Source organism: Bos grunniens, chromosome 5 (assembly GCF_055505025.1).
Source record: "Bos grunniens cultivar Pamir isolate PY7600 chromosome 5, Bosgru_T2T1.0, whole genome shotgun sequence".
Lineage (NCBI taxonomy): Eukaryota > Metazoa > Chordata > Mammalia > Artiodactyla > Bovidae > Bos > Bos grunniens.
This window is the reverse complement of record NC_141169.1, coordinates 68,253,817-68,277,920: the sequence shown is the minus strand read 5'-3', so window position 1 is coordinate 68,277,920 and position 24,104 is coordinate 68,253,817. Positions and strand designations below refer to the sequence as shown.

At 41.6% G+C, this 24,104-nt stretch overlaps 1 protein-coding gene across 3 annotated transcripts in view; it reads right to left on the bottom strand.

Moving 5' to 3' along the window:
• STAB2 (stabilin 2) overlaps positions 1-12,735 on the bottom strand; it is a 172,468-nt gene extending 159,733 nt beyond the window's left edge. For all 3 annotated transcript variants that reach the window (XM_086401059.1, XM_086401060.1, XM_086401058.1), the window contains exons 1-3: positions 11,897-12,735; positions 7,690-7,823; positions 4,892-5,007 (exon numbers count right to left, since the gene is read on the bottom strand). In XM_086401059.1, coding sequence (XP_086257185.1) covers positions 4,892-5,007; positions 7,690-7,823; positions 11,897-11,974 — 328 coding nt within the window. In that variant the 5' untranslated portion in view covers positions 11,975-12,735. The remainder of the gene's footprint in view (positions 1-4,891; positions 5,008-7,689; positions 7,824-11,896) is intronic.
• Positions 12,736-24,104: the final 11,369 nt, after the last annotated feature.

The following is a 24,104-nucleotide window of genomic DNA, read 5'->3' as shown; positions in this document are numbered from 1 at the left end:
AGCCAAGAAGGACATGCCTCACAGAGTGCTTTCTAATCCACGTAGTCCATTATTTGCAACCCAGGCAGTGAATGGCAGGAAACATACAAGAGGAAAGGATAAGAAGTCTGAAGATGCAGTGACACGAGGCAAAAAAATAAATGTGCCTAATTTGATGACATTGACTTCACAAAGCATCAAGGCCATTTCTAGATGAAATAATCAGATTGAAACAATTGAGTTTCTGTGTAACCCTGCACCCACATTGTTTTTCTGACGCTCTTGAGATTTTGAACAAATCTGCTAAAGTTCATAGTAGGATAAAAAAGAACTGGGATGTTCAAATTGAAACATCCATTTCCTCTGAAATAGAATATTGCTTGTTCAAATGTGATTAAGTTTCAAGGTTAAAAATGTTTTTGTGCTTATGGGAAGAGACTCCCATACACAGTTTTGATAAGGCTGTACAAGTTTTAATGAGGGAAATGCAAGGTAAACCTGAGTAGAAACATCTTCCTGACATCAGGATGACATATTTTTTTCCCCCAGGGGAGAATTCCTGCCTTATTCCTAATTTTAGAAAATGAGCCAGTTTTTACTTTGTGCTTTTCTGTGTTTTCTAAGTTTTCAGAGTTTATTATCGAATTATCTAATTTTGAATAAGGCACTATGAAAATAATTTTAAAAGTAACCCAGAGGTGTTGACTGTGAATGTCTTTGTCAGACGCATTGAGAAGGAAGTGGATTCCTCCCTTGCCTTGGAAAGAAGCCTGTTCCAGGGCTTGCACTTCCTCAAAAAGAAGGATGGACATATGTCAGTGGCTCTGAAATGGCCTTATCCTTTCAGCAATGTAAAGCAATAATCAAGATCTCACTTGTCATCACTGCAAAATGGGAGAGGTGAAATACACAGCCAAGTAGAGCATTTATCTCTTTCCTGAGTCAAAGGAAGGAAGCCTTTTGAGATGTTTGGTATGTTTGGAAGATGAAGATAAACGGGAGTGCCCTTCTGCCCCAACGAGACAACAGCAGAAAAATGTCCTGACCTTGGTTTCCACATTTTGCTTCTCCGGCCTTGAGACCTATCACAAGGAAAGGCCTGAACATTCAAGGAAATCTGTGACTCCTTCTATTGTAGGTGCAAGTATTGCCACAATTTTGGTATAGCCAGTGTGATGCATGAAACCCACCAGAGATTTTGAATCCTGTTGACTGTTTTATGAATGCCTCATTGTTTCAAGGGAGCTCAGAGAAAGGGAGTCATTTTATCTGCCTTTCATGATCAGAGGTCTGTTTGACTCTGATTCTCTCATGTATTCATACATAAAATGTTTACACAAAGCTTTCTTTGTGTCATGAAAGAAAAGTGAAGTCACTCAGTTGTGTCCGACTCTTTGTGACCCCATGGACTGTAGCCTACCAGGCTCCTCTGTCCATAGGATTTTCCAGGCAAGAGTACTGGAGTGGGTTGCCGTTTCCTTCTCCAGGAGATCTTCCCAACCCAGGGATTGAACCCAGGTCTCCTGCATTGTAGGCAGACACTTTACCGTCTAAGCCACCAGGGAACTCTATTAAGTAGTTTTGTCTATATTGATGTTTTAAAATTCCTCCTAGAGTTTTGTAAGGTAGGACTCTCTACCCTCATTTGATAGCTAAGGAGACTGTTGGAGAAGCAGCAAATCATTTGCCCAAATTAGTGATGAGGGCAATAGGTTCAAACCTCAAACTTCTGGTAGCGGGCCCTGGGTTCTTTTGCTCTCTGGGCTGTGGTCTGTTATTCACTAGACTGGATATGCTCACTTTCACTACTGCATCTGAGACAAAGCCTTTTCTTGTCTACTGTGTGTCTAATTAACTTAAGATCACATTAGTTTCTGTGGATTAGAAACAGAAAAGCAAATACAAAATTCAATTTTATGAGGATGATTCTGTGAACCGGATGTGACCATGACCCTATCTGGTGCTTAAAAGAAAGTTCACAACATCTGGATGTCTGGGTTAATTGCTTCATTCTGATGTGACCAACTCTTAGAACACAAAGTGCCAACATGTTAAGGTGAAACAGAGCAGAATGGTTAACAGAGAAGGGCCAGGGTACCCTAAACCCCAAACCATGAGCTTCCCAGGGTAAGGAGCATGATCCAGAAATTGACTGGGAGGGCTGAAGGGACCTACCAAACAGAAGAAAAATTAGAATGCTCAACACCACTAATTATCAGGAAAATGCACATCAAAACCACAATGACATGTCACCTCACACCTGGCACTATGGTTATCATCAAAAAGAACACAGCCAACAAATGTTGGAAGGATGTGGAGAAAAGGCAACCTTTGTACACTATTGGTGGGAATGTAAATTGGTATAGCCACTGTGGAAAACATTTTGGAGGTTCCTCAAAAAACTAAAATCAAAACTACCATAGTGAAGTAGCTCAGTAGTGTCTGACTCTTTGCAACTCCATGGACTGTAACCTGCCAGGCTCCTCCGTCCATGGAATTCTCCAGGCAAGAATGCTGGAGTGGGTTGTCATTTCCTTCTCCAGGGGATCTTCCCGACCCAGGGATCAAACTCGGGTCTCCCACATTGAAAGTAGATTCTTTACTGTCTGAGCCACCGGGGAACTACCATATGATCCAACAATTCCATTCCTGGGTATATATTTGAAAGAGATACGCACCCCAATATTCATATCAGCATTATTTACAATTGCCAAGATAATATATTAAAGCAACCCAAGATTCCATCAACCGATGAATGGATAAAGAAGGTATGGTATATATAATGGAATATGACTCAGTCATAAAAAAAGAATTAAATTTTGCCATTAGCAACAACACGGATGAACTTGGAGGGTATTATGCTAAGTGAAATAAGTCAGAGAAAGACAAATACTGTATGTTTCTTATATTCGGGGTCTAAAATTATAACAAACTAGTCAGTATAAGCAACCTCACAGATATAGAGAATGAAGTAGTAGTTACCTGTGGGAGAGAAGGAAGGAAAAAGGGCAAATACTGAGGTAGGAGATGAAGAGGTACAAACCATTTGGTGCGAAATAAGCTACAAGAATATGCTGTACAACACAGGGAATATAGACAGTATTTTATAAGTGGAGTGTAAACTTTAAAAATTGTGAATCATTGTATTGTATACCTGTAACTTATATAATATTGTACAACAATTACAATTAATAAAACCATGGGAACAAATAAAAACTACTTGTAGAAAAAAAGAGAAATTAGAAATATACTGGGAAGTCCTTTTTTATTCTTTTAAGACAAATTCTGCTCCAGGCAGTGGGACAGAGTAGAAAGAGAGCAGACTTTGGTGACAGGCAGCCCTGAACTTGAATGTGCTTTATTTACTGACTCCAAAGAGAGAGGCAAGAGACAATCTTTAAATTGTATTTCTCATAGGAAGGATGGGGATAAGAAAGTATAACTTAAAGTTTTGTTTTAAGAATTAAATCAGATTATATAGGCCGAGTACTTCTCCAGTACCTAATGTCAGCAGTATTGAGTATTGAAATTATTGTTCATTTAATCACTAGTTAAAAAAAACAGGCAATGTTATGCATATAATATGGGCTCAACTATTTACAAGCAATATGGGGAGAAAAAGGAACAAGGAAATAAGCCAAAGTATTTATAGTTTTCTATGTGTGATAGAATACAAGTCACTACTTTTTCCTCTTTCTTTATATCTTTCTAAATTTTACAAGCTATGTACAATTTGCTCATGTTATTTTAATGAGAAAACACAAAGCAAAAGAGAACTAATCTCTCCCTTTAAGTAGATCCTTATGATGTTTTCATTACATTTTAGAAGATGGAAAATGAATGGTAAATTCATGAATAAAAATGCCTGATTTTTACTATCCTTCCCTCTCCAAAAGGGATCTCATGTAATTAGCATGTTGTTATCAGGGACTTAGTCACTGCTTGAGGGTCAACATCTTTAATCAAGATAGAAGTTCAGTTTCACGAGATGCCGGTCCAGGTTCGATGCATGATACTGGATGCTTGGGGCTAGTGCACTGGGACGACCCAGAGGGAGGGTATGAGGAGGGAGGAGGGAGGAGGGTTCAGGATGGGGAACACATGTATACCTGTGGTGGATTCATTTTGATATTTGGCAAAACTAATACAATTATGTAAAGTTTAAAAATAAAATAAAATTTTAAAAAAGTAAAAAAAAATTAAATAAATAAAAAAAATTGTACTATAAAAGAAGTTCAGTTTCAGCTGAGAAATGTTATGTTGGACCACAGGAGTTCAAACCATACCACTGACTCAGGTTTGGCCGGTGGTTTTTCTTACAGTGGAACCTGGTCATTACAGAGTTTGCTATTGCATCCTAAGACAAGTTTTTCAGAAGAGTTAATTATTATTTTGGTTGCTAAACAATAACTACAGTCTTTGAGATACTGTAATCAAATGTCTTCTTAAAGAAAATTGTATTGAGATCATACTAGTCCAGCATTCTTACTCCCTTTCTATGGCTGCTGCCGCTAAGTCGCTTCAGTCGTGTCCGACTCTGTGCGACCCTGTAGACGGCAGCCCACCAGGCTCCTCCATCCCTGGGATTCTCCAGGCAAGAGTACTGGAGTGGGTTGCCATTTCCTTCTCCATTTCTATGGCTAGTAAAGTCTTTTATAAAAATGAATATCCTTTCAGTTGCCCCCTTTTCTGGCTTGTAAAGGAATTGTCTTAAAGAGAGATCCCTAAGGAGAGAAAAGCAGATATCAATATAAAAGCTGACAGGGCTGAAAAGGTTTTCCACATATGGATGGAAAAGGAACTTCTAGAAAAAGATGCTAACAGTCTCTTTTATCAGGCTTCCTTCCTCTTGATATCCTGTACAATGAGACATTGAGAAGCAAATATCAAAGAAATATGGCAGGCCACTTACCCATGCAGTCTGGGCCCCAATGGCCTGGGCAGCACTGAGGCTGGAGATAGTCCTTCCTACAGATATGGCGGCATCCGGGGAGAGAGAGGGAGTATGCTCTGACCTCAAAGGTGTACCTTGAAGGGAAACAGTGAGTGTTCACCCATGATTACAGCAACTCAGTGAACTCTGGGCAGTGAGGTTGCCATAGGTTTTTATTCAGGTCTTTACACTTGCCTATATTTTAAAATATGTAGATTGAACACATTTTGCTTCCTAGGTAAAATAAAGCTTGATCGTGATTCATCTTTAATGTAAGAGCTGGATGAAAAAAATCAGGGAAGGATGAAATAAGGGTGAAATATCTAAACTGTTAGAAATAAAGTTAATTGATGAAAGAAATAATATTAGGTTCTAGGCATATGTTAGATGTAGACTAGTCAGATTTGTCTCTGACTGTGCTGGCAGCCAGTAAAAGAAGGGAAAGCTCAAGCGTTATGTGATGCACAGTATCTGTGGTTTCAAAATAAACTGATCATTTAGGACTTGTAAATTTTTTGCAGATGCTATAGATGGAAAATTTCTGTGAGAGGTATTCTAAGGTGAAAAGTGAAAGTGAAAGGAAAGTCTCTCAGTCGTGCCCGACCCTCAGCAACCCCAGGGACTGAAGCCTACCCAGCTCCTCCGTCCATGGGATTTTCCAGGCAAGAGTACTGGAGTGGGGTGCCATTGTGGTAGGGAGCAATATTTGCCATGGTTTCCTTGAGAGAGAATCATGAGTTCCTTAGAACAGTTTTTGTACCAGCTGAGGAACAGATCTACTACAGAGGTTAAACATTTGTCTATTTACAGAGATCTTTGCATGGATGGCTTATTTCAGGACATGACTGCAGTGTATCTAGAGCATTCTTCCTGTCATTTCTTTTCATTGGGCCATTAAGAATAGTGTGATGCTGAGTTCAAGGTTGTATCCCTAAACCAGTTCCTGGAACATTGCTGACTAACTGCAGAGCTACTGGCTTTGTGGGCACTCAAGTTGGAGATAGAGTTGATTATTTCTTTGAAAGGCTGAACATACTGGCATGGACATTTCTTCACAAAGAAGGGGAAATGGAGAGCACAAAAGAAAATGAAATGTCCCCTCAAGAACCAGGCATGGCATAGAAAACAAACTAATGGTTACCAAAGGGAAAAGTGGGGGGGGGGGGAGTAAATTAGGAGGGATTAACAGATATGCACTATTATATATACAAGAGATCAACAATAAGGACCTACTGTATAGCACAGGGAACTATATTCGGTATCTTGTCATAAACTATAAAGAAAAAGAATACATGTATATAACTGAATCACTTTGCTGTCTACATGAAATTAACACTGTAGATCAGCTATATTTCAATTAAAATTTTATATTAAAAAAACCAGCCTTGGATTTGTTTCAGCATAAATGAGTGACATGTCAAAATCCCCAGGTCTAAAATAGACAGCGTGAGTGCAATAATCATATTCTTTGTGTTTGTGGGAAGGGGAAGAAATGGGGGCGGGGACACATAACCCAGTGCCCACTTTGGTCATGAAGAGTACAGTATAAAAAATATTCTAAGTCCTCCTATAATTTTAATTTTGAGCACCAAATCTTTCTGATGTACTTTTTCAGAGAATCTGGTTGCAAATGTGTGCCCACTTTAGTAATTGAGTGGTCAACTGCTGCACATCCTTGCTAATATCAGGCCAGTTAATGCTGGGAAACTTCTATTAAAAATGATGACTTGGGGTTTTAGAATATAGTACCGTTAACTGCATTAGGGCTTCCCAGGTGGCACTAGTGGTAAGGAGCCCGCCTGCCAATGCAAAAGACTTTAGAGATTTGGGTTTGATCGCTGAGTTGGGAAGATCCCCAAAGGAAGGCATGACAACCCACTCCAGTATTCTTGCCTGGAGAATCGCATGGACAGAGGAGCCTGGTGGGCTACAGTCCATGGGCTCACAGAGAGTCGGACATGACTAAAGTGACTTAGCATGTAATGATGCACAGCTGCATTAAGCAAACATGAATTTAAAATAGTGTAATATAACAGAGTTAATTGTTTCATTTTATACAAAAATTTTCCAGTCCCTCACCCCTGAATTAAAAGCAAACTCGTTGAATAGTTTAATTTTTAAATTAGGAGACTGAGTAGATTAAAATTTGTGTTTGCATTTGAGCTGCCTGGCTGCATTCATGAGCTTGTGGTCAGAAATGCTTGTCATCCTTTGTAAGGATTAAATTTGAATTATGACAGTTTTAAGGTCAAAAAGAGGTCTTCAAGAATGCAACACTCACCTAAAATGCAACAACTCTGTCTCCCTTCTCTGGGTTCTATAGTATCAGGGTGCAAAGCTGGTTAGTAAGATGACTATCAGACCCAAAGCCTTTTAAAATTGTATTTTTAAAAATTAATTTTTACTGGAGTATAGTTGCTTTACAATGTTGTATTAGTTTCAAAGGAAGACCCAAGGCTTTTAACATGCTCTGACTAGAGCTCTTTCCAGAGGAAACAAACCCCAGATGTTCAAAATAAAGAAGGGCAAGATGAGAGGAGAATATTTCTGTGCAACACAATGTAGTCAATTTTGTATGAAAATGTGAATCGTAATATAATTTTTAGACTCACAACTCACAACTCAAAGTTGCTGAAGTTTGGGCTCAATGTAACCTTAGAACAAGAAAAAATCATGGAAATGCTTTGTAGTTTTAAGTTGGGAAGTTTCCATTTGGATTCACAATCCCTTAATTTCCAAGACTCCAGCACACATATACAGTATCTCATGATGAGTACCTGCAATCTCGGATCCCCGGAGTGCCATTGGTAATCTTGGTGTAACCATCTGGGCACTTCATTCCAAAGTTGACTGAGCAGGACTGGCACTCAGTTCTAATTGTAAGGAGAGACTTCTTATCACATCTTTTCCCCTGTGAAAACAAAAAAGAAAAAAAAATCAAATCCCACTAGCAGAGCCTGGATTGGCCAATCTCCTCCATTAGCTTCATGTAAACGAAGTGACAGGAATGGCAATGAGGTTGACAGGTGATGACTGGCCAGTCTTTCCATCTGAAAGGAGTGTTGGGATCAACAGGGATCAGTGTCTGCCATGGGGGAAGCTGCTGCTGGTACCATGCCTTTGCCATCATGGATCTCAAGTCTGGAGTCTGGCAAAATAGGGCAATGTCACTATTTACATATATTCAAACGGAAAACTGAAAGTATACCACAGGGTACACTTTTCAAATGGGAAATTGTAAGCGGGTTCTTCAAGGTCAATCATTCATTGATCAACAGGTCTCAAGAATATTCTTTCAGCATCGATTCCATAGGCATAATGTGGTACAGGTGCTAAATGAAGCATACAGTTCCTGCTCCAAAGATGTGTACAATCTCATTACGATCCAGCTAGGATGTGGGCTCCACGAGGGTGGCGATGATTTTCTATACTGTCCTCTGCTGTACTCTGAACACGTGGACCAGTGTCTAGTACACAGTAGAGTTTAGTAATGATTTGTTGATTGAATGAATGAATGTCTGTGGAAAAATTTGGCAACAGCAGGTGGCAGAGAATTCACTGCTAACGTGAACGATGCAGACACAGTTTGGCCTTGTCTTCAGGGTCCCTCATCCATGATTCTGGTACTGATCTTCCATGGATTTCCCCCTCTTTCTCAAGTTTCCTTCATCTTCCCATCAAACTTAAGCAGAAGTTTTGTACAATGAAAAAAGACTGAACTTGGGACTCAAAAGACCTAAGATTGGAATCAAGCTCTGTATCTTGCTAAGTATATAGTCTCAAATGAATTCCTTATTCTTTGCCATCATCTGTAAAGGGGGGATATTGATAACCACTCTACAGGTTATTGAGACTGAGTGGTATAACACGTGCAAATCACCTGGCCCAGTATCTGGAATGTCACAGACCATAAACGTCAGTTCCTGTGATGCTTCTCTGTTTTTTTTTGGCCACATCATACAGCATTCAATGATATTAGTTCTCTGATCAGGGTCTGAACCCATGCCTCCTGCATTGGAGGCTTCCCAGGTAGCACAGTTCAGTGGTAAAGAATACACCTGACAATACAGGAGACATGGGTTCAGTCCCTAGATCAGGAAGATCCCCTGGAGGAGGGCATGGCAACCCACTCCAGTGATCTTGCCTGGAAAATTCCATGGACAGAGAAGCCTGGCAGGCTACAGTCCATGGGGTCGCAAAAAGTTAGGCATGACTGAGCAGGCACACCTGCACACAAACACAGTCTTAACCACTGGACCACCAGGGGAGTCCTGCTGCTCTCTTTTCTTACCTCTGTGTTTGGCCTATTGCCTGTACTGATGAGAGTGTTCTTTCCTCTTCCCTTGGTGACCCAAACTTTGTCTCTAATACCCTGTGTCACCATGTCCACAAAACCACACTCATCTTTCTTCTCTCAACTCCTCCTCTCCCTATGGCTGGTCAGTGAAGAATGTTTTGTGGTCTCTCCATTAGAAAGACCCTTGCAGGAGAGGACCACTTTCTCCTATTTCTTTGTCATCCCTTGGGTCTGGCACTAGGTTAGGGGTGGTGGGAACATCATAGCTATTTCTAAATTCACTGAAATATGTAAGGGCTGCATAAGAAGAAAGCTTACATTTACAGGGAAATTTATGGTCATGCAAGCTTCCAAAGACATCATCTTATTTGATCTCGACCACTGTAGAGATAAGTAGAGGAAGTATCATTATCCTCACTTTAGCAGGGAGAAAACTGAGGTAGGGGAGGTTCAGTGACTCAGCCAAGGTCACAGTCAGTGATTTTGATTCCTTGATCAGCCATTGCTCTTCCCTACACACTATAGTGTCATATGGAAAACAAACATCTGTTTTTACTGGAAGGTTTCATTTGGTGATCATTATGAACCCAAATAGCACTGGAATGTTCTTTGTGGACAAATAAAAGCCACTTTTAGATACGGCTTGAATTCTTTCCCTTTAATGGTTAGGGCGCATCTACATTTTTTAAACAGGATTTTCTTTACATTAGGGTTTACCATTTAGATAAGTATATGAGGTGACATTACTTTGTCTTTTCTATCTTAGCAAGCCAGAATTAATACTGTCTTTTCAAGAAATCCCTTGACCTTCAAATGATTCTTTTCAAGTGGAAAGGCTCATTATTTCTCTCACATGGTTCCATCTGAAGAGTAAACTCAGCTACTGTTGTTTGTGGAGCAATGTCATGGGAGAAACTGAAGCTTAGAGGGACTAAGTAACACACTCAAAGTTCAACAGTTAGTAAGCCATGGAGCATAGAGAGTGAAAAAGGAGTGAAAGTGTGAGTCACTCAGTCACTCTTTGTGACCTCATGGACTGTAGTCCACCAGGTTCCTCTGTCCATGAAATTCTCCAGGAAAGAAAACTGGAGTTGGTTGCCATGCCCTTCTCCAGGGGATCTTCCTGACCCAGGGATTGAACCCGGATCTCCTGCATTGCAAGCAGATTCTTTACCGTCTGAATCACTACAGAAGTCCAGTCACTGGTCCTCAAATAGCTGTTAGTTCAATCTTGATTCAACAAGAAAGCCCCTGTTCAATCTTGCCCCTATCTAATCTCAGAGCTGGAGCACTTAACCCATATGCTGTCTTCCAACATTTTAGTGAAAAACATTATCAGAGTATAGTCAACTGGAGTAAAATTGGTATTGATAAAGTGTGCCTGGCACGGGGAGGAACAATGGGGATGTTGGGATTAGCAGGGGCAAACTATTATCTGTGGGATGGTACACAACAAGGCCCCACTGTATAATACAGTGAACTATACAACATCCCACGACAAAACATAATGAAAAAATATGAAAAAAATAGATATGTATAGCTGAGTCATTTTGCTGTACAGAAGAAATTAACACATCATGGTAAATCAGTTATACTTCAATAAAATAAAATAAAAAATTGCCTGTCACAAAACACTCACAGACATAGAGAACAGAATTGTAGCTGATAAGGGGGTGAGGGGGATATGGGAGGGGTGTATTGGGAATTTTGGATCAGCAAATGTAAACTAGTATACAGAGAATGGATAAACTACAATGTCTTATTGCATGGCACAGGATATGCTCAATATCCTGTGATAAACCATCATGGAAAAGAATATGAAAAAAGACTGTATGTATGTGTATATCTATATCTATATCTATATCTATATATATGTAAAGAAATTGCCTGGCACAGATGCAGAGTCATGCTTATGTTTTATTAGTCATAAAGCAGAAATCCTAACTTGTGAAATGCATTTTAAATAAGTCACTTAGATCATCTCTCACATACACTCCTATATTTTTTTGGCTGCACAGCTTATGTTGTCTTAAGTTTCCTGACCAGAGATCAAACCAATGGCCCCTGAGTGCTAACTTCTGGACTGCCAGGGAGGTCCCTCACATACCCTCCTCTAGCCTAGACTTGCGGCAGAGCTGGTTCTGAACCTGCTGTATGATGACAACTCACATGAATCTGCTGGACAGGCAGGCGTGCTGGTGTCCTTCATCAGGCCATTGATTCCACTACCCTGGGTCCTTTGACTACAACTCATGGTAGGTAGATGGATGGATTCCCGGCATTTTGGTGACCTTGTGTTTCTCAATCAGTTATGACCTGACCTGGAATTCCCCAGAGCTCCTCTCTACTCATCTCTCTACAGTCATTGTTATTTTCAACATTCAGAATGATGTAATGGGAGGGATTCATTAAAACAAACAGAAAAGATAGCAAAATCCACAATGGAGAGAGGAATGTTAGGACTAAAATCAGAGATCCCAGTGATCACATTTTAGCACAGAATAGAACCAACTGGGTTAGTACCCCTTCAGACAGATGGATCCTTGTTAGCATCCTATTCACCATAAGCTTTTTATTTTGTGAAGCCCAGAGAGTACGCTTTACTCATGACCACATAGGAAAGGAAAAGGTTTCAAACACAACCGTGAAGGTAAACAAACTTTTAAAAAACATAAGTTTCATCTTACCTGTTCTGCAGTTTCGGACAGGAAGCAGAGATTTTGTACCACCAATCCAAGAAAGAAAAGTATTACACTTTGTAGCATGGTGAGGAAATATTCGCTGCTTCTCCGCGTCAGGCACCTGTCAGGACTGTGTAGCTACTTAAATTTAGCTTGATTAACGCCCAGTGAATTCTTTCTCATTTCAGTGTTTGCTTTTAAATCTTTTCCTCTCCTTTTTTTCCTGGATTGTAACAGATGATATGCGAGAGCTGCCTCTAGACAGGAAAAATGGCCAATCTAGGGGTCGTGGTGAAATCGGCCACTCTCAACTGTATACATGTCCTGGCTCAATGACAGGATATCCTGAAGGGGCCGAGGCAGAGACATGATCCGGAATTTTTGTGCCTTGTGAAACTCCCAAGAAAAAGCTCCTGCCTCCCACTGCTCTGCCCATCCTCCTCTGGTCCTGCCTCCTGCTGACCTCAGGCCCTGCCAACATGAACACAACCACACCATGGAAAACTGCAAGCCTCTGTCTCTGAATGCAAAGTTCCGAGCTTGTCATCAGGCAGTATATATGGGGGTACCCATAAATGGGCACAGTTTCAGGTGTGGAGGGGATGTGGCAGAAGGCTGGTCCTTGACTTAGGTGATGGTGGTGGAAAACTCTATCACAAAGAAATGTCACTTTTAAGATGCCATTGGTTGAGTTTTTGACTCATCCTTTGGCCTCTTCCAAGTCACTTTAGCAGCAAATAACTGAGTCTACAGGTCTCATCTTATGCTTCAAGGCCCAGGTCTAATGTCACCTCTTCCAGGAAGGCTTCTGTCCTGCTCCTCTAATATTCATCTTGGAGGCCCTCCCAGCATTTTGCACATCATTCTACGAAAGCCCAGTCACCTCCATCCACAATTCACTGTATGTCTGTCTCCGATGACCAATTATTAATTTCTTGAGGAGCAGGCCTAGCCTTTAACTTTTGTAACTCCAGCAGCATAGAGCAGAGATCTGTATTTGAAAATAAGAAAAACAACTGTAGCCAACATTTGTTGAAGACTTACTATGTACTACTCACTCTGCTAGACTTCTCCATGGATTAACCCATTTAATCCTCACAATTCTTGGTGAAATAGAATTGTTCTCCCCATTTTACAGATGAGGTAACTGAGGCAGAGAGGTTAGGCAACAACTTTTCCAAGGTCACACAGCAAATAGGTGAGGATCTAGTTTTCAAACTGGGTGACTCCAGAGCTAGTACTATTAACCACTATCCTCTATTTCCTAAAAATATACTTAACACATAAATAGCAGGTGGTGCTCCAGTCTCATTGACATGATGGAAAAATGTCAGACCTAGCGCCACAAAGGATAAAGTCTGGGCTAATCAACTCTTGAGAGTCCCCTGGACAGCAAGGAGATCAAACTAGTCAATCCTAAAGGAAATCAACCCTGAATATTCATTGGAAGGACTGAAGCTGAAGCCCCAATACTTTGGCCACCTGACGGGAAAGTTGACTCATTGGGAAAGACCTTAATCCTGGGAGGGATTGAGGGCAGGAGGAGAAAGGGGCGACAGTGAATGAGATGGCTGGATAGTATCACTGACTCAGTGGATATGAGTTTGAGCAAACTCTGGGTGTTAATGAAGGACAGGGAAGCCTGGAATGCTGCAGTCCATGGGGTCGTAAAGAGCTGGACATGACTGAGTGACTGAAAAACAACAATTACCAAAACAGGCTTAGGGTATATCTCATGACACTGAGTTAATTGGGAGACTCACAGTTAAAGACTAGTTTTGGTTAAATAATCCTAACTGTATAAAATCTTTCCCTCTGGATGTTTGAAACAACATTACATTATATTGATCAGTAATCCAAGAAACTTCTGGTACAGATAAGCCCTTCAGGGGCTAACCCAGAGGTCTGAATGAGAAGACACCAGATGAGGAAGTCCTCACAATCCTTTGGTTCAGTGTATTTCAACCTCATTTAGAATCTACAAAGCTTTGTAGATGATTCCACTTGCATGGGTGACAGCTGCTTAACAATCGACTATTATTGTGTAAAGTCAATGAAATTGAGATTAACCTGTTAACAGAGCTATGTTACCTTAACTAATACTTGAGGGGAAGAAGTTGAAAGTATTTTTTTCTGATTCTTTTCTCTCTGAAGAACATGGATTAGTGTCTGTGCCTAGGAATGGGTTGGATTTCTGTGTGTGGGGGGGGAGGAGGGGGAATGAACCCATATTTGCATTTCCTGAATGGCTGTGGATGAAGAAGGCGATGTCACCCCACTCCAGTACTCTCGTCTGGAAAATCCCATGGATGGAGGAGCCTGGTAGGCTGCAGCCCATGGCGTCGCAAAGAGTCGGACATGACTGAGCAACTTCCCTTTCACTTTTCACTTTCATGCATTGGGGAAGGAAATGGCAACCCACTCCAGTGTTCTTGCCTGGAGAATCCCAGGGACGGGGGAGCCTGCTAGGCTGCCGTCCATGGGGTCACACAGAGTCAGACACTACTGAAGCGACAGCAGCAGCAGCAGCAGCAAATGGTTGTGGAAGATGCTTCAGGGGGTAATGGAGAAGAATTCTACTTGATAATTTGGAACACCCTGCCTCTGCTGTACCTTGCTTATGGATTGACCATGCTCATTAGCTCATTCAAGTTTCTGAGAAATCTTTCAGTAAAACATAAAGTAATAAAACCAAAGAGTTTCACTTTGCTGAAAGCAGTATTTTCTAAAAGTTTTAGATCAAGAGAATTTTCTCTCTTTGCACACTAACCTTCACACCTCCAGGTCTACATTCTATTACATTTTTTTTTTTTTTAAGGGAGATACTATCCTAGACTTTAGCAGGTTGAATATGCTATCTTTAAATACTTCAACATTAGGGTTTAGAAATTAGCTTGCCAGTGGCCATGGGGATTCCACAGTCCAGGACCTGTTCACATACTTTATTAATTGCATCAGAAACATTTCTAAATACCTGGCTTTGTTTAGCAGTTGAATAGGTTTATTAATTTTATTTCTGTTAGGTTCATTTGATTGCTGTGAAAAAAGGTTCTTCAAGTTATTTCAAATCTCTACCACTGCTTCTGCAATACACATGCAATGAACAAGTGGTTAAAATGGTGCAGTGTTCAAGCATTCTTAGTATTATTGTATTATTAAAATCTGCTGATGTCATAGATGACTGCTACACAAATCTCTACCCTTAGGTGAGGTGCTCAGCCATTTTTAATATTACTGTATTATTAAAATCAGCTGATGTCATAGATGACTTCTACACACGTCTCTACCCTTAGCCCAGCAGAGCTGCGAGGTGGCTCTGTATTTCCTCTGTCTTGAGTTGACCCAGTTCTGCTGACCTCTGTGTGCCTCATGGGGTGGGATGTCATTTTCATTATAGTGGACCCTGTTCCTTTTTGCTGATTGTTATAAATTGTCTCTAGCCATCACAGTTGTTTTCAGACAAGGATTTTTAATCAACAGTACTTCACAGGCAGTTTGTTCCCTCCAGTATCCGCTACTGTGATGTTGGCAGTTATTTAAGGCCTGGGAATGGCTTTCTTCTGTTCTCTCCTGCTTCCTCCTCATGTCCGCCTCGACTGGCACTCACCTCCTTACCAGCACCCCCCACCCCTACCCCGCTCCCTGTGATCTGCCCTCAATGGTGACAACATGAGGGGTGATCATTTCCTTGTGAGAGAGAGGGTTAATTTCCTGATTGGAATCTGGAGACTGTTCCATATTGGAAAAGGCAACAGAGGGGCGGGGACACTTCCTGGGGTACACTGTGAAGTATCCCCTATGGCTGTAGGATTCTGAATTGTTAGTGCTCCTTTCTCTACATCACGCCAGTTATTGAGATTTTAGTCCCTGGTCACTTTGACCAGGTTTCTCTGGTAGCTCAGAGATAAAGAATCTGCCTGCACTGCAACAGTCTTGGGTTCAATCCCTGGGTGGGGAAGATCCCCAGGAGAAGGGAATGGCAACTCACTCCAGTTTTCTTGCCTGAAGACTCCCATGGACAGAGGAGCCTGGCAGACTATAGTCGATGGGGTCACAAAGAGTTGGACGTGACTTAGTGGCTAATGGCTTCCTGGGTAGTTCAAATGATAAAAAAATCTGCCTGCAATGAGGGAGACCTGGATTCGATTCCTGAGTCGGGATGATCCCCTGGAGAAGGGCATGGCAGCCCACTCCAGTATTCTTGTCTGGAGAATTCCATGGACAGAGGAGCCTGGTGGGCTCCAGTCCATGGGGCTGGAAAGAGTTGGACATGACTGAGTGACTAAGGGTCAAGGCAGTAGGAGTCTTGTGAATGAGTGAGTGAAGTTGCTCAGTCATGTCTGACTCTTTGCGACCCCATGGACTGTAGCCTGCCAGGCTCCTCTGTCCATGGGACTTTCAGGCAAGAATACTGGAGTGGGTTGCCATTTCCTTCTCCAGGGGATCATCCCCACCCAGGGATATAACCTGGGTCTCCCACATTGCAGGCAGACTCCCTACTGTCCAAGAACTAACTTCCCTGGTGGCTAACACTAGTGACTAAACCACCACCACTTCAACTAATAAAATGTTTCACATGTGCTCTGAGCAGCCTTCCAAGAAGGGAGAATCATCATCCTCACCATGACCATCACAAACACACACAAAAACTTTTACACATGCCAGGCACTCAATTTTTAACTCACTTGGGCTTCCCAGGTGGTGCTAGTGGTAAAGAATCCCCCTGTCAATGCAGGAGATGCAGGTTTGATCCCTCGATCAGGAAAACCCCCTGGACAAGGGCGTGGCAACCCATTCCAATATTCTTGCCTGGAGACTCCCATGGCCAGAGGAGCCTGGTGGGCTACAGTTCATGGGGTCACAAAGAGTCGGACACAATGGAAGTGACTTAACACACATGCACATCCCCCTTTTGCAGATGAGACTGAGGCAGACAGAGGTTAACTCACTTGTCCAAGGTCACAAGACTATGACTGATGGAGAGGGAGACGAATGAAAGCAGTGTGAAGCCCCAGGTAGATGCTGAGCCATCATCCACAGGTCCTGCTTTGGATCTTGAATCTTGAACAAGGTGCTTCTGGACTTGCGTGAAGCGGCCAACAGAGTTAGAGCTGATGCTTCCGAAGCAGAAAAAACCTAATCATTTATTGGGAAATCAACTGTATCTTTTGCTTTGCAGGGGAATAAAAAAGGCCAGAAATTGAGATACAAGGTGAGTTTTCTGGTCAAGATTTATTTTTCATTCTCTCTGCAGTTTTTGCTAGACTGAGGAAGAAAAAGAACTCAGAACGGTGGCTACCTGTTGGTCTCTCTTGAGCAGCCATCTAGAAAACGGAAAAAGTTGCTTTACGTAGCTTCAATATCTCCAAGAACTCCTAGAATTTTTCCAAATGAAAATGGTGCTTTGGGAAATAAAAATGTAGAAACGGGAAAACAAGACTACATCCCTGAAACCTTTCAGCATGAGAAACTGGTACTGAATCATGTTTGTTAGCCAAAACGCTGGTGCTGAGGTTTTTCAGCAAACAGGAGGGTTTATTCAAAAGGGTGGCGAAGGAGGAAACTGGAGAAGAAATCCCAAATCTGCATTCCCAAAGGCAACAGGCCAGGGTTATTTATGGGATAATGAATAACGAAGTAGGGCGGTCCAAGGCATAGAGAGCACGGGGAGAGGTGATTGGAAGGTGTGGTAATCGATATTCAGGTCAGGTGTAACTGCTGCTGCTGCTGCTAAGTCGCTTCAGTTGTGTCCGACTCTGTGCGACCCCATAGACGGCAGCCCATCAGGCTCCCCCGTCCCTGGGATTCTCCAGGCAAGAACACTGGAGTGGGTTGCCATTTCCTTCTCCAATGCATGAAAGTGAAAAGTGAAAGTGAAATCGCTCAGTCGTGTCCGACTCTTAGCGACCCCATGAACTGCAGCCCACCAGGCTCCTAGGTTACTGCTATCTGCAAGTTCAAAAGGTCATAGGCAGACCCGCGCATGCCCAGTTGGCTGATGGGTGGTCCAAACTGGTCTTGCTGCTGCTGCTGCTAAGTCGCTTCAGTCGTGTCCAACTCTGTGCGACCGACCCATAGACGTCTGGAGTGGGGTGCCATTGCCTTCTCCAAACTGGTCTTAAGCAGCTCAATTAGAACTGGATGCTCCAGTACTCTTGCCTGGAGGATCCCATGGACAGGGGAGCCTGGTAGGCTGCAGTCCATGGGGTGGCTAAGAGTTGGATACGACTGAGCATCTTCACTTTCACTTTTCACTTTCATGCATTGGAGAAGGAAATGGCAACCCACTCCAGTGTTCTTGCCTAGAGAATGCCAGGGACGGGGAAGCCTGGTGGGCTGCTGTCTATGGGGTCGCACAGAGTCGGACACGACTGAAGCGACTTAGCAGCAGCAGCAGCTGCCCATGACTTCAAGTTGCTGGAAAACAATCTGGCAGATATCTTACTCTCTAGACATAAGCTCCTTGGAGGACTTGTGAGTTTTGTAACAACAATGAAAACGATCTTGATTAGTGAAGGCAGATGACAGGTGAAATGGGTTTAACCCACGATTTCAAAATCAGGGAGAACTCTCCGGAAACGCCGCTCATCCCTACTCAGACCCTTCCAAGCCTAACATGAACGCTGATGAATTTAAATTTTGGCCAAGGTGGAACAAACAGAACGAACAAAACAGACTTTCAAAATCGCAGTTTGTAATTTTAAGCAGTATTAAATGTAGTCTCCCAGGAGAAGAGAGAACTAGCTTGTGCCATAGCTTGAGGATTTTATGCCGAGCAGGCATTTTCAGTGGAATTCATTTTTTTTTAATAGAAATAGCTTGCTGATGATTATCCTGGATATTCTTCCTGTGTACTCATTGGGTAGAATTCTTGGCATCTGAAATATCTTTGCCGGAGCATAAAATCTTTTCTTCTCTCCTTCACATCTTATTCAGTTCATTTCAGTCGCTCAGTTGTGTCCAACTCTGCGACCCCATGGACTGCTACACGCTAGGCCTCCCTGTTCATCACTAACTCCTGGAGTTTACTCAAATTCATGTCCATTGAGTCAGTGATGCCATCCAACCATCTTATCCTCTGTTGTTCCCTTCTCCTCCTACCTTCAATCTTTCCCAGCATCAGGGTCTTTTCAAATGAGTCAGTTCTTTGCATCAGGTGGCCAAAGTATTGGAGTTTCAGCTTCAGCATCAGTCCTTCCAATGAATATTCAAGACTGATTTCCTTTAGGATGGACTGGTTGGATCTCCTTGCTGTCCAAGGACTCTCAAGAATCTTCTCCAACACCACAGTTCAAAAGCATTGAATTCAGTGCTCAGCTTTCTTTATAGTCCAACTCTCACATCCATACATGACTACTGGAAAAACCATAGCTTTGACTAGAGGGAACTTTGTTGTCAAAGTAATGTTTCAGCTTTATCTTATGGTAACATTGAAACAATTCAACAGCTATTTATATTCCAGATATAGAAATTACTAAAAAGAAACCCACTTTCTTTCTGTTTTTAAAAGTTTTTTCTTATATCCATCTGTAGAGCAATATTGAATTCTTTTTTCTTTGCCCTTCTCTCTTCCCTGCTTTGGGTAAAAATTATCTTATACTTTTCTAAATCAAAGGACTTAACAAGCTAAACTTAAAGTATCCTATAATTTCATATCCAGTACTTTGGCCACTTCATTCGAAGAGTTGACTCATTGGAAAAGACTCTGATGCTGGGAGGGATTGGGGGCAGGAAGAGAAGGGGACGACAGAGGATGAAATGGCTGGATAGCATCACTGACTCAATGGACGTGAGTCTGAGTGAACTCCGGGAGTTGGTGATGGACAGGGAGGCCTGGAGTGCTGTGATTCATGGAATTGCAAAGAGTCAGACACGACTGAGCGACTAAACTGAACTGAACTGAATTTCATATCATATTTTTTATATAAGCAACGGAAATTTCTTTTTTTTTGATTTTGTTTTTTAAATTAATCTTTATTGGAGTCTATTCTGGGCTTCGCAGGTGACACTAGTGGTAAAGAACCTGCCAGCTAATGCAGGAAACAAGAGATGAGAGTTCAATCTCTGGATTGGGACGATCCTTTGGAAAAGGAAATGGCAACCCACTCCAGTTTTGTTGCCTGGAGAATCCCATGGACAGAGGAGCCTGGAGGGCAACAGTCTGTAGGGTCTCAAAGAGTCAGACACAACTGAAGTGACTTAGTGCTAGCTTAGAGTCTATTCTACAGTACAGCAAAGTGAATCAGCTACACATATACATATATACCCTCTGTTTTGGATTGCCTTCCAATTTATCATATCATGTTTTGAATAACCTCTTTAAAGGGTCTTCAAGTAAAAGCCTAAATAATATTTTATTTGGCCTGGTTTATATATGTCATTGTTCCAAATAATTCCAAATAACTTTGATTGTATAGACATATGTTGAGTCTAACAGGATGCTTTTTCTGTTGCCACCACACTGTAAATTTTACTTAGTCTTTCTTTTGTACCACAGACATTTGTGGAATGCCAGACACTATTCTGGGCTCTCAGGACACAGAAGTGGGTAAGTCACCTTGCATTGTGCATTATAACTTTAACCATATTTTTGCACATATTATCTTGCTTAAATTTTATTGGGAAATAGACTGGGAAAAAGGTGATATCTTGATTTGGTAGATGTGAAAACAGAGGCATTTACCTGTTATGATGAACCAGCTAATGAATGGATTATCATGGTTCATCTAATTCACTCATTCAAATGTAAACTTGTCTGTTTGTTGTCACATGAGACAAGGTCATGACCACCAGAAGTCCTGAAGAACAAATATAAGGAATATGATTGAGATTCATACAACCACAGACATACTTGCCCCAGAACTGAAGTATACCAATTCCCAGTGGTCCACTGCGTGATCTACTGGTCTTGTTGTCCATGGCATAACATGGCATGGCAAATTGGATGGACTGAGGCTTCCTGTTTTATATAAAAAGACTTAGCCATGTTCCAGGGCCATGTACCACACCAGCTCTACACAGCATATGGTGGAGCAGACACTTGCCAAGCATACCTCTCCCTTCATGACTTGTCTAGCCTGGAAACAACCTTCTCCTAAGAGTCATTTGATTCATTTCCTTCTAGCTTTTGTTCAAATCTACCTTCTCCAAGAGACCTGTGCAGACTATTCTACTGAAAGCTCCCACCCCAGTATTCCTGCTGCTTCTTATCCTGATATTTTTTTCCTTGCTCCCCCCAATTAGAATATATGCTCATTTAGGGCAGAGATTTTTGTCTGTTTATTTAACTGGTAGATCTCAAATATCTGGAAGGGTGTTTGATAGACAGTAAGCACTCAATACATGACTGACAGAACTCTCAGAAGTGAACATTTCTCAGCTACAGAAACTGGTTAGATAATTCAATAAAAACACCACCATCACCCCAAAAACATTATTGAAACATACTTTTCTTTTTCCTTTTAATTCTCTGAGCCTCAAATCAGTTCTTTCTGCACTTGACACCACTCAGTTCTGCCATAGCATACGTCTCTAAATTAATCACTCTAAAATTTCCCTGTTGCTTGTTGAGTTTTTTCCACATGTTTTTCTGTTGGATTATTATTCTGATTCCTGGGAAATAAAATTCTTGTAACTTTTGTTAAACATTTTTTCTATTTCTTTACAAAGTGGTTTTCATCCACAAGTCCTAGGCTTTTTCCATCTATGATGAATATAGGTTCAGAAAAGAGAGTTAGTTCAATACATACAAGGGTCTGGCTCCAGTGATGCCCCAAACTACTGACCCTGACCTTGAGCAAGCCCTTCAACTTCGATAATAAAAGAAGAGGGTTGAATGAGGTGATATATAATCTGCTTCTCCACATTTACAGCATATTGTAATAAATAAATAAAACTTCTTTGTGTAATATAATTTGATAATAATTTAATGTAGTAATAAAGTAAAAATTTCTTTTCACATTTCTCACCCTAAGATTTCTCTCCCTCCAAATTTCTTTAAGCCTGAACACGTTTGGTGATTGACTTGAATTCTGGGTGCATCCTAGAGGACTATAGGTAAATTACTTTCCCTCCCAAGTAGTCTGAATTGGCTTAAATCCCTCAAAATGACTGTCTCAAAGGAAACAAACATTCCAGGATTTTGAGAAGAGGGTGGTGGGGATATAGTTAACCTAGGATTTATTGTCATGGTGGTATTTTGCCTAAGCGATTTCATCAGCCTGCAGAGGAAAATATCAGGCTGAACCATACAAAATACTTTTAGGTCAAAAATAAACTTCACAGGGTGCACCCCACATGTACCCGTGTAGCACTATTCATGATGCAAAAACAGTAAAACTTAATCTTCACAGAGAGGCACCCTCCGAGTCCATTGTCATTTCTCAGGGGCTGAATTTACAGGAAGGTTATTGGGAGTATAAGATACAAGGGCTCAAGAGACTGTCAGTTTGAGTTGAAGTGCTGTGTCTCCAGGTAGCACGTCCACCGGGGTCATGGCATCGCTTCTCCTTTATGCTTCCTAACAGAAGGGAAGTGCTGAATGTACAGATGGATAAATGTCCATGCCTTCACCTGGCCCTGAACACCCCTCCCGGTTCCTCTGCGTTGTGCTTTAAGAGAGTAAATAAATGCATGCAGTTGTTATGAGGAACTGACAGGGCAAAAGGGTTTCCTGCACACTCATCAGATCCTGGCCCTTGCAGGAGTCAGCTTTCCCAAGCAGGGGATGTGTCCAAACACGTGTCTCCCTGTCCTCTTGGCCCTTTCCTTTTCCTTTGTTAGGGCAAATCTTTCCAGGCAGCAAACTTTCTTTTTTTGTGATTTTGTTTTTCCTTTCTGTGGAGGCCAGTCAGCAGGTCCTGCTTTAGGCAAAATTGTAAAGTAGGCAGAGTTTCTCTTTGGCTTCCCCCTTCCCTCCCTGTCACCATCTCACTCCCCCCACTTCATTCATTCCATCAACCAATCTTAACTGGATGTTGTTCTCCATCCTCAGGGCATGTTTCTGATTGGGATGTTATTTCAAGATAATATCCTAATTCTTAGTTAGAATTCATTATTTTTTAAAAAGATTTTTTTGATGTGGACAATTTAAACCTTTATTGAATTTGCTGCAACATTTCTTCTGTTTTATGTTACGATTTTTATGTTTTTCTTTTTGGAGGATTTTAGTTCCCCGACCAAGGATCAAACCACCCCCTGTATTGGAAGGTGAAATGCTAACCCCTGGACTGCCAGGGCAATCCCTAGCATTCATTATTAATCAATTAGTCAGTCAGTCAGTGCAGTCACTCAGTCAAGTCCAACTCTTTGTGACCCCATGGACTGCAGCACGCCAGGCCTCCCTGTCCATCACCAACTCCTGAAGTTCACTCAAACTCATGCCCACTGAGTCAGTGATGCCATCCAACCATCTCATCCTCTGTCGTCCCCTTCTCCTCCTGCCTTCAGTCTTTCCCAGCATCAGGGTCTTTTCCAGTGAGTCAGTTCTTCACATCAGGTAGCCAAAGTATTAGAGTTTCAGTTTAAGCATCAGTCCTTCCAATGCATATTCAGGACTGATTTCCTTTAGGATTAACTGGTTGTATCTCCTTGTAGTCCAAGGGACTCTCAAGAGTCTTCTCCAACACCACAGTTCAAAAGCATCACTTCTTCAGCCCTCAGCTTTCTTTACAGTCCAACTCTCACATCCATACATGACCACTGGAAAAACCATAGCCTTGACTAGATGGACCTTTGTTGGCAAAGTAATGTCTCTGCTTTTTAATATGCTAAGTTGGTCATAGCTTTTCTTCTAAAAGAAGAAAAGCTTCTTCTAAAAGAACAAGGATCTTTTAATTTCATGGCTGCAGTCACCATCTGCAGTGATTTTAGACCCCCCAAAAATAAAGTTTCTCACTGTTTCCATAGTTTCCCCATCTATTTGCCATGAAGTAATGGGACTGGATGCCGTGATCTTAGTTTTCTGAATGTTGAGCTTTAAGCCAACTTTTTCACTCTCCTCTTTCACTTTCATCAAGAGGCTCTTTAGTTCTTCTTCGCTTTCTGCCATAAGAGTGGTGTCATCTGCATATCTGAGGTTATTGATATTTCCCTCGGCAATCCTGGTTCCAGCTTGTGCTTCATTCAGCCCAGCGTTTCTCATGACATACTCTGCATATAAGTTAAATAAGCAGAGTACAATATACAGCCTTGACATACTCCTTTTCCTATTTGG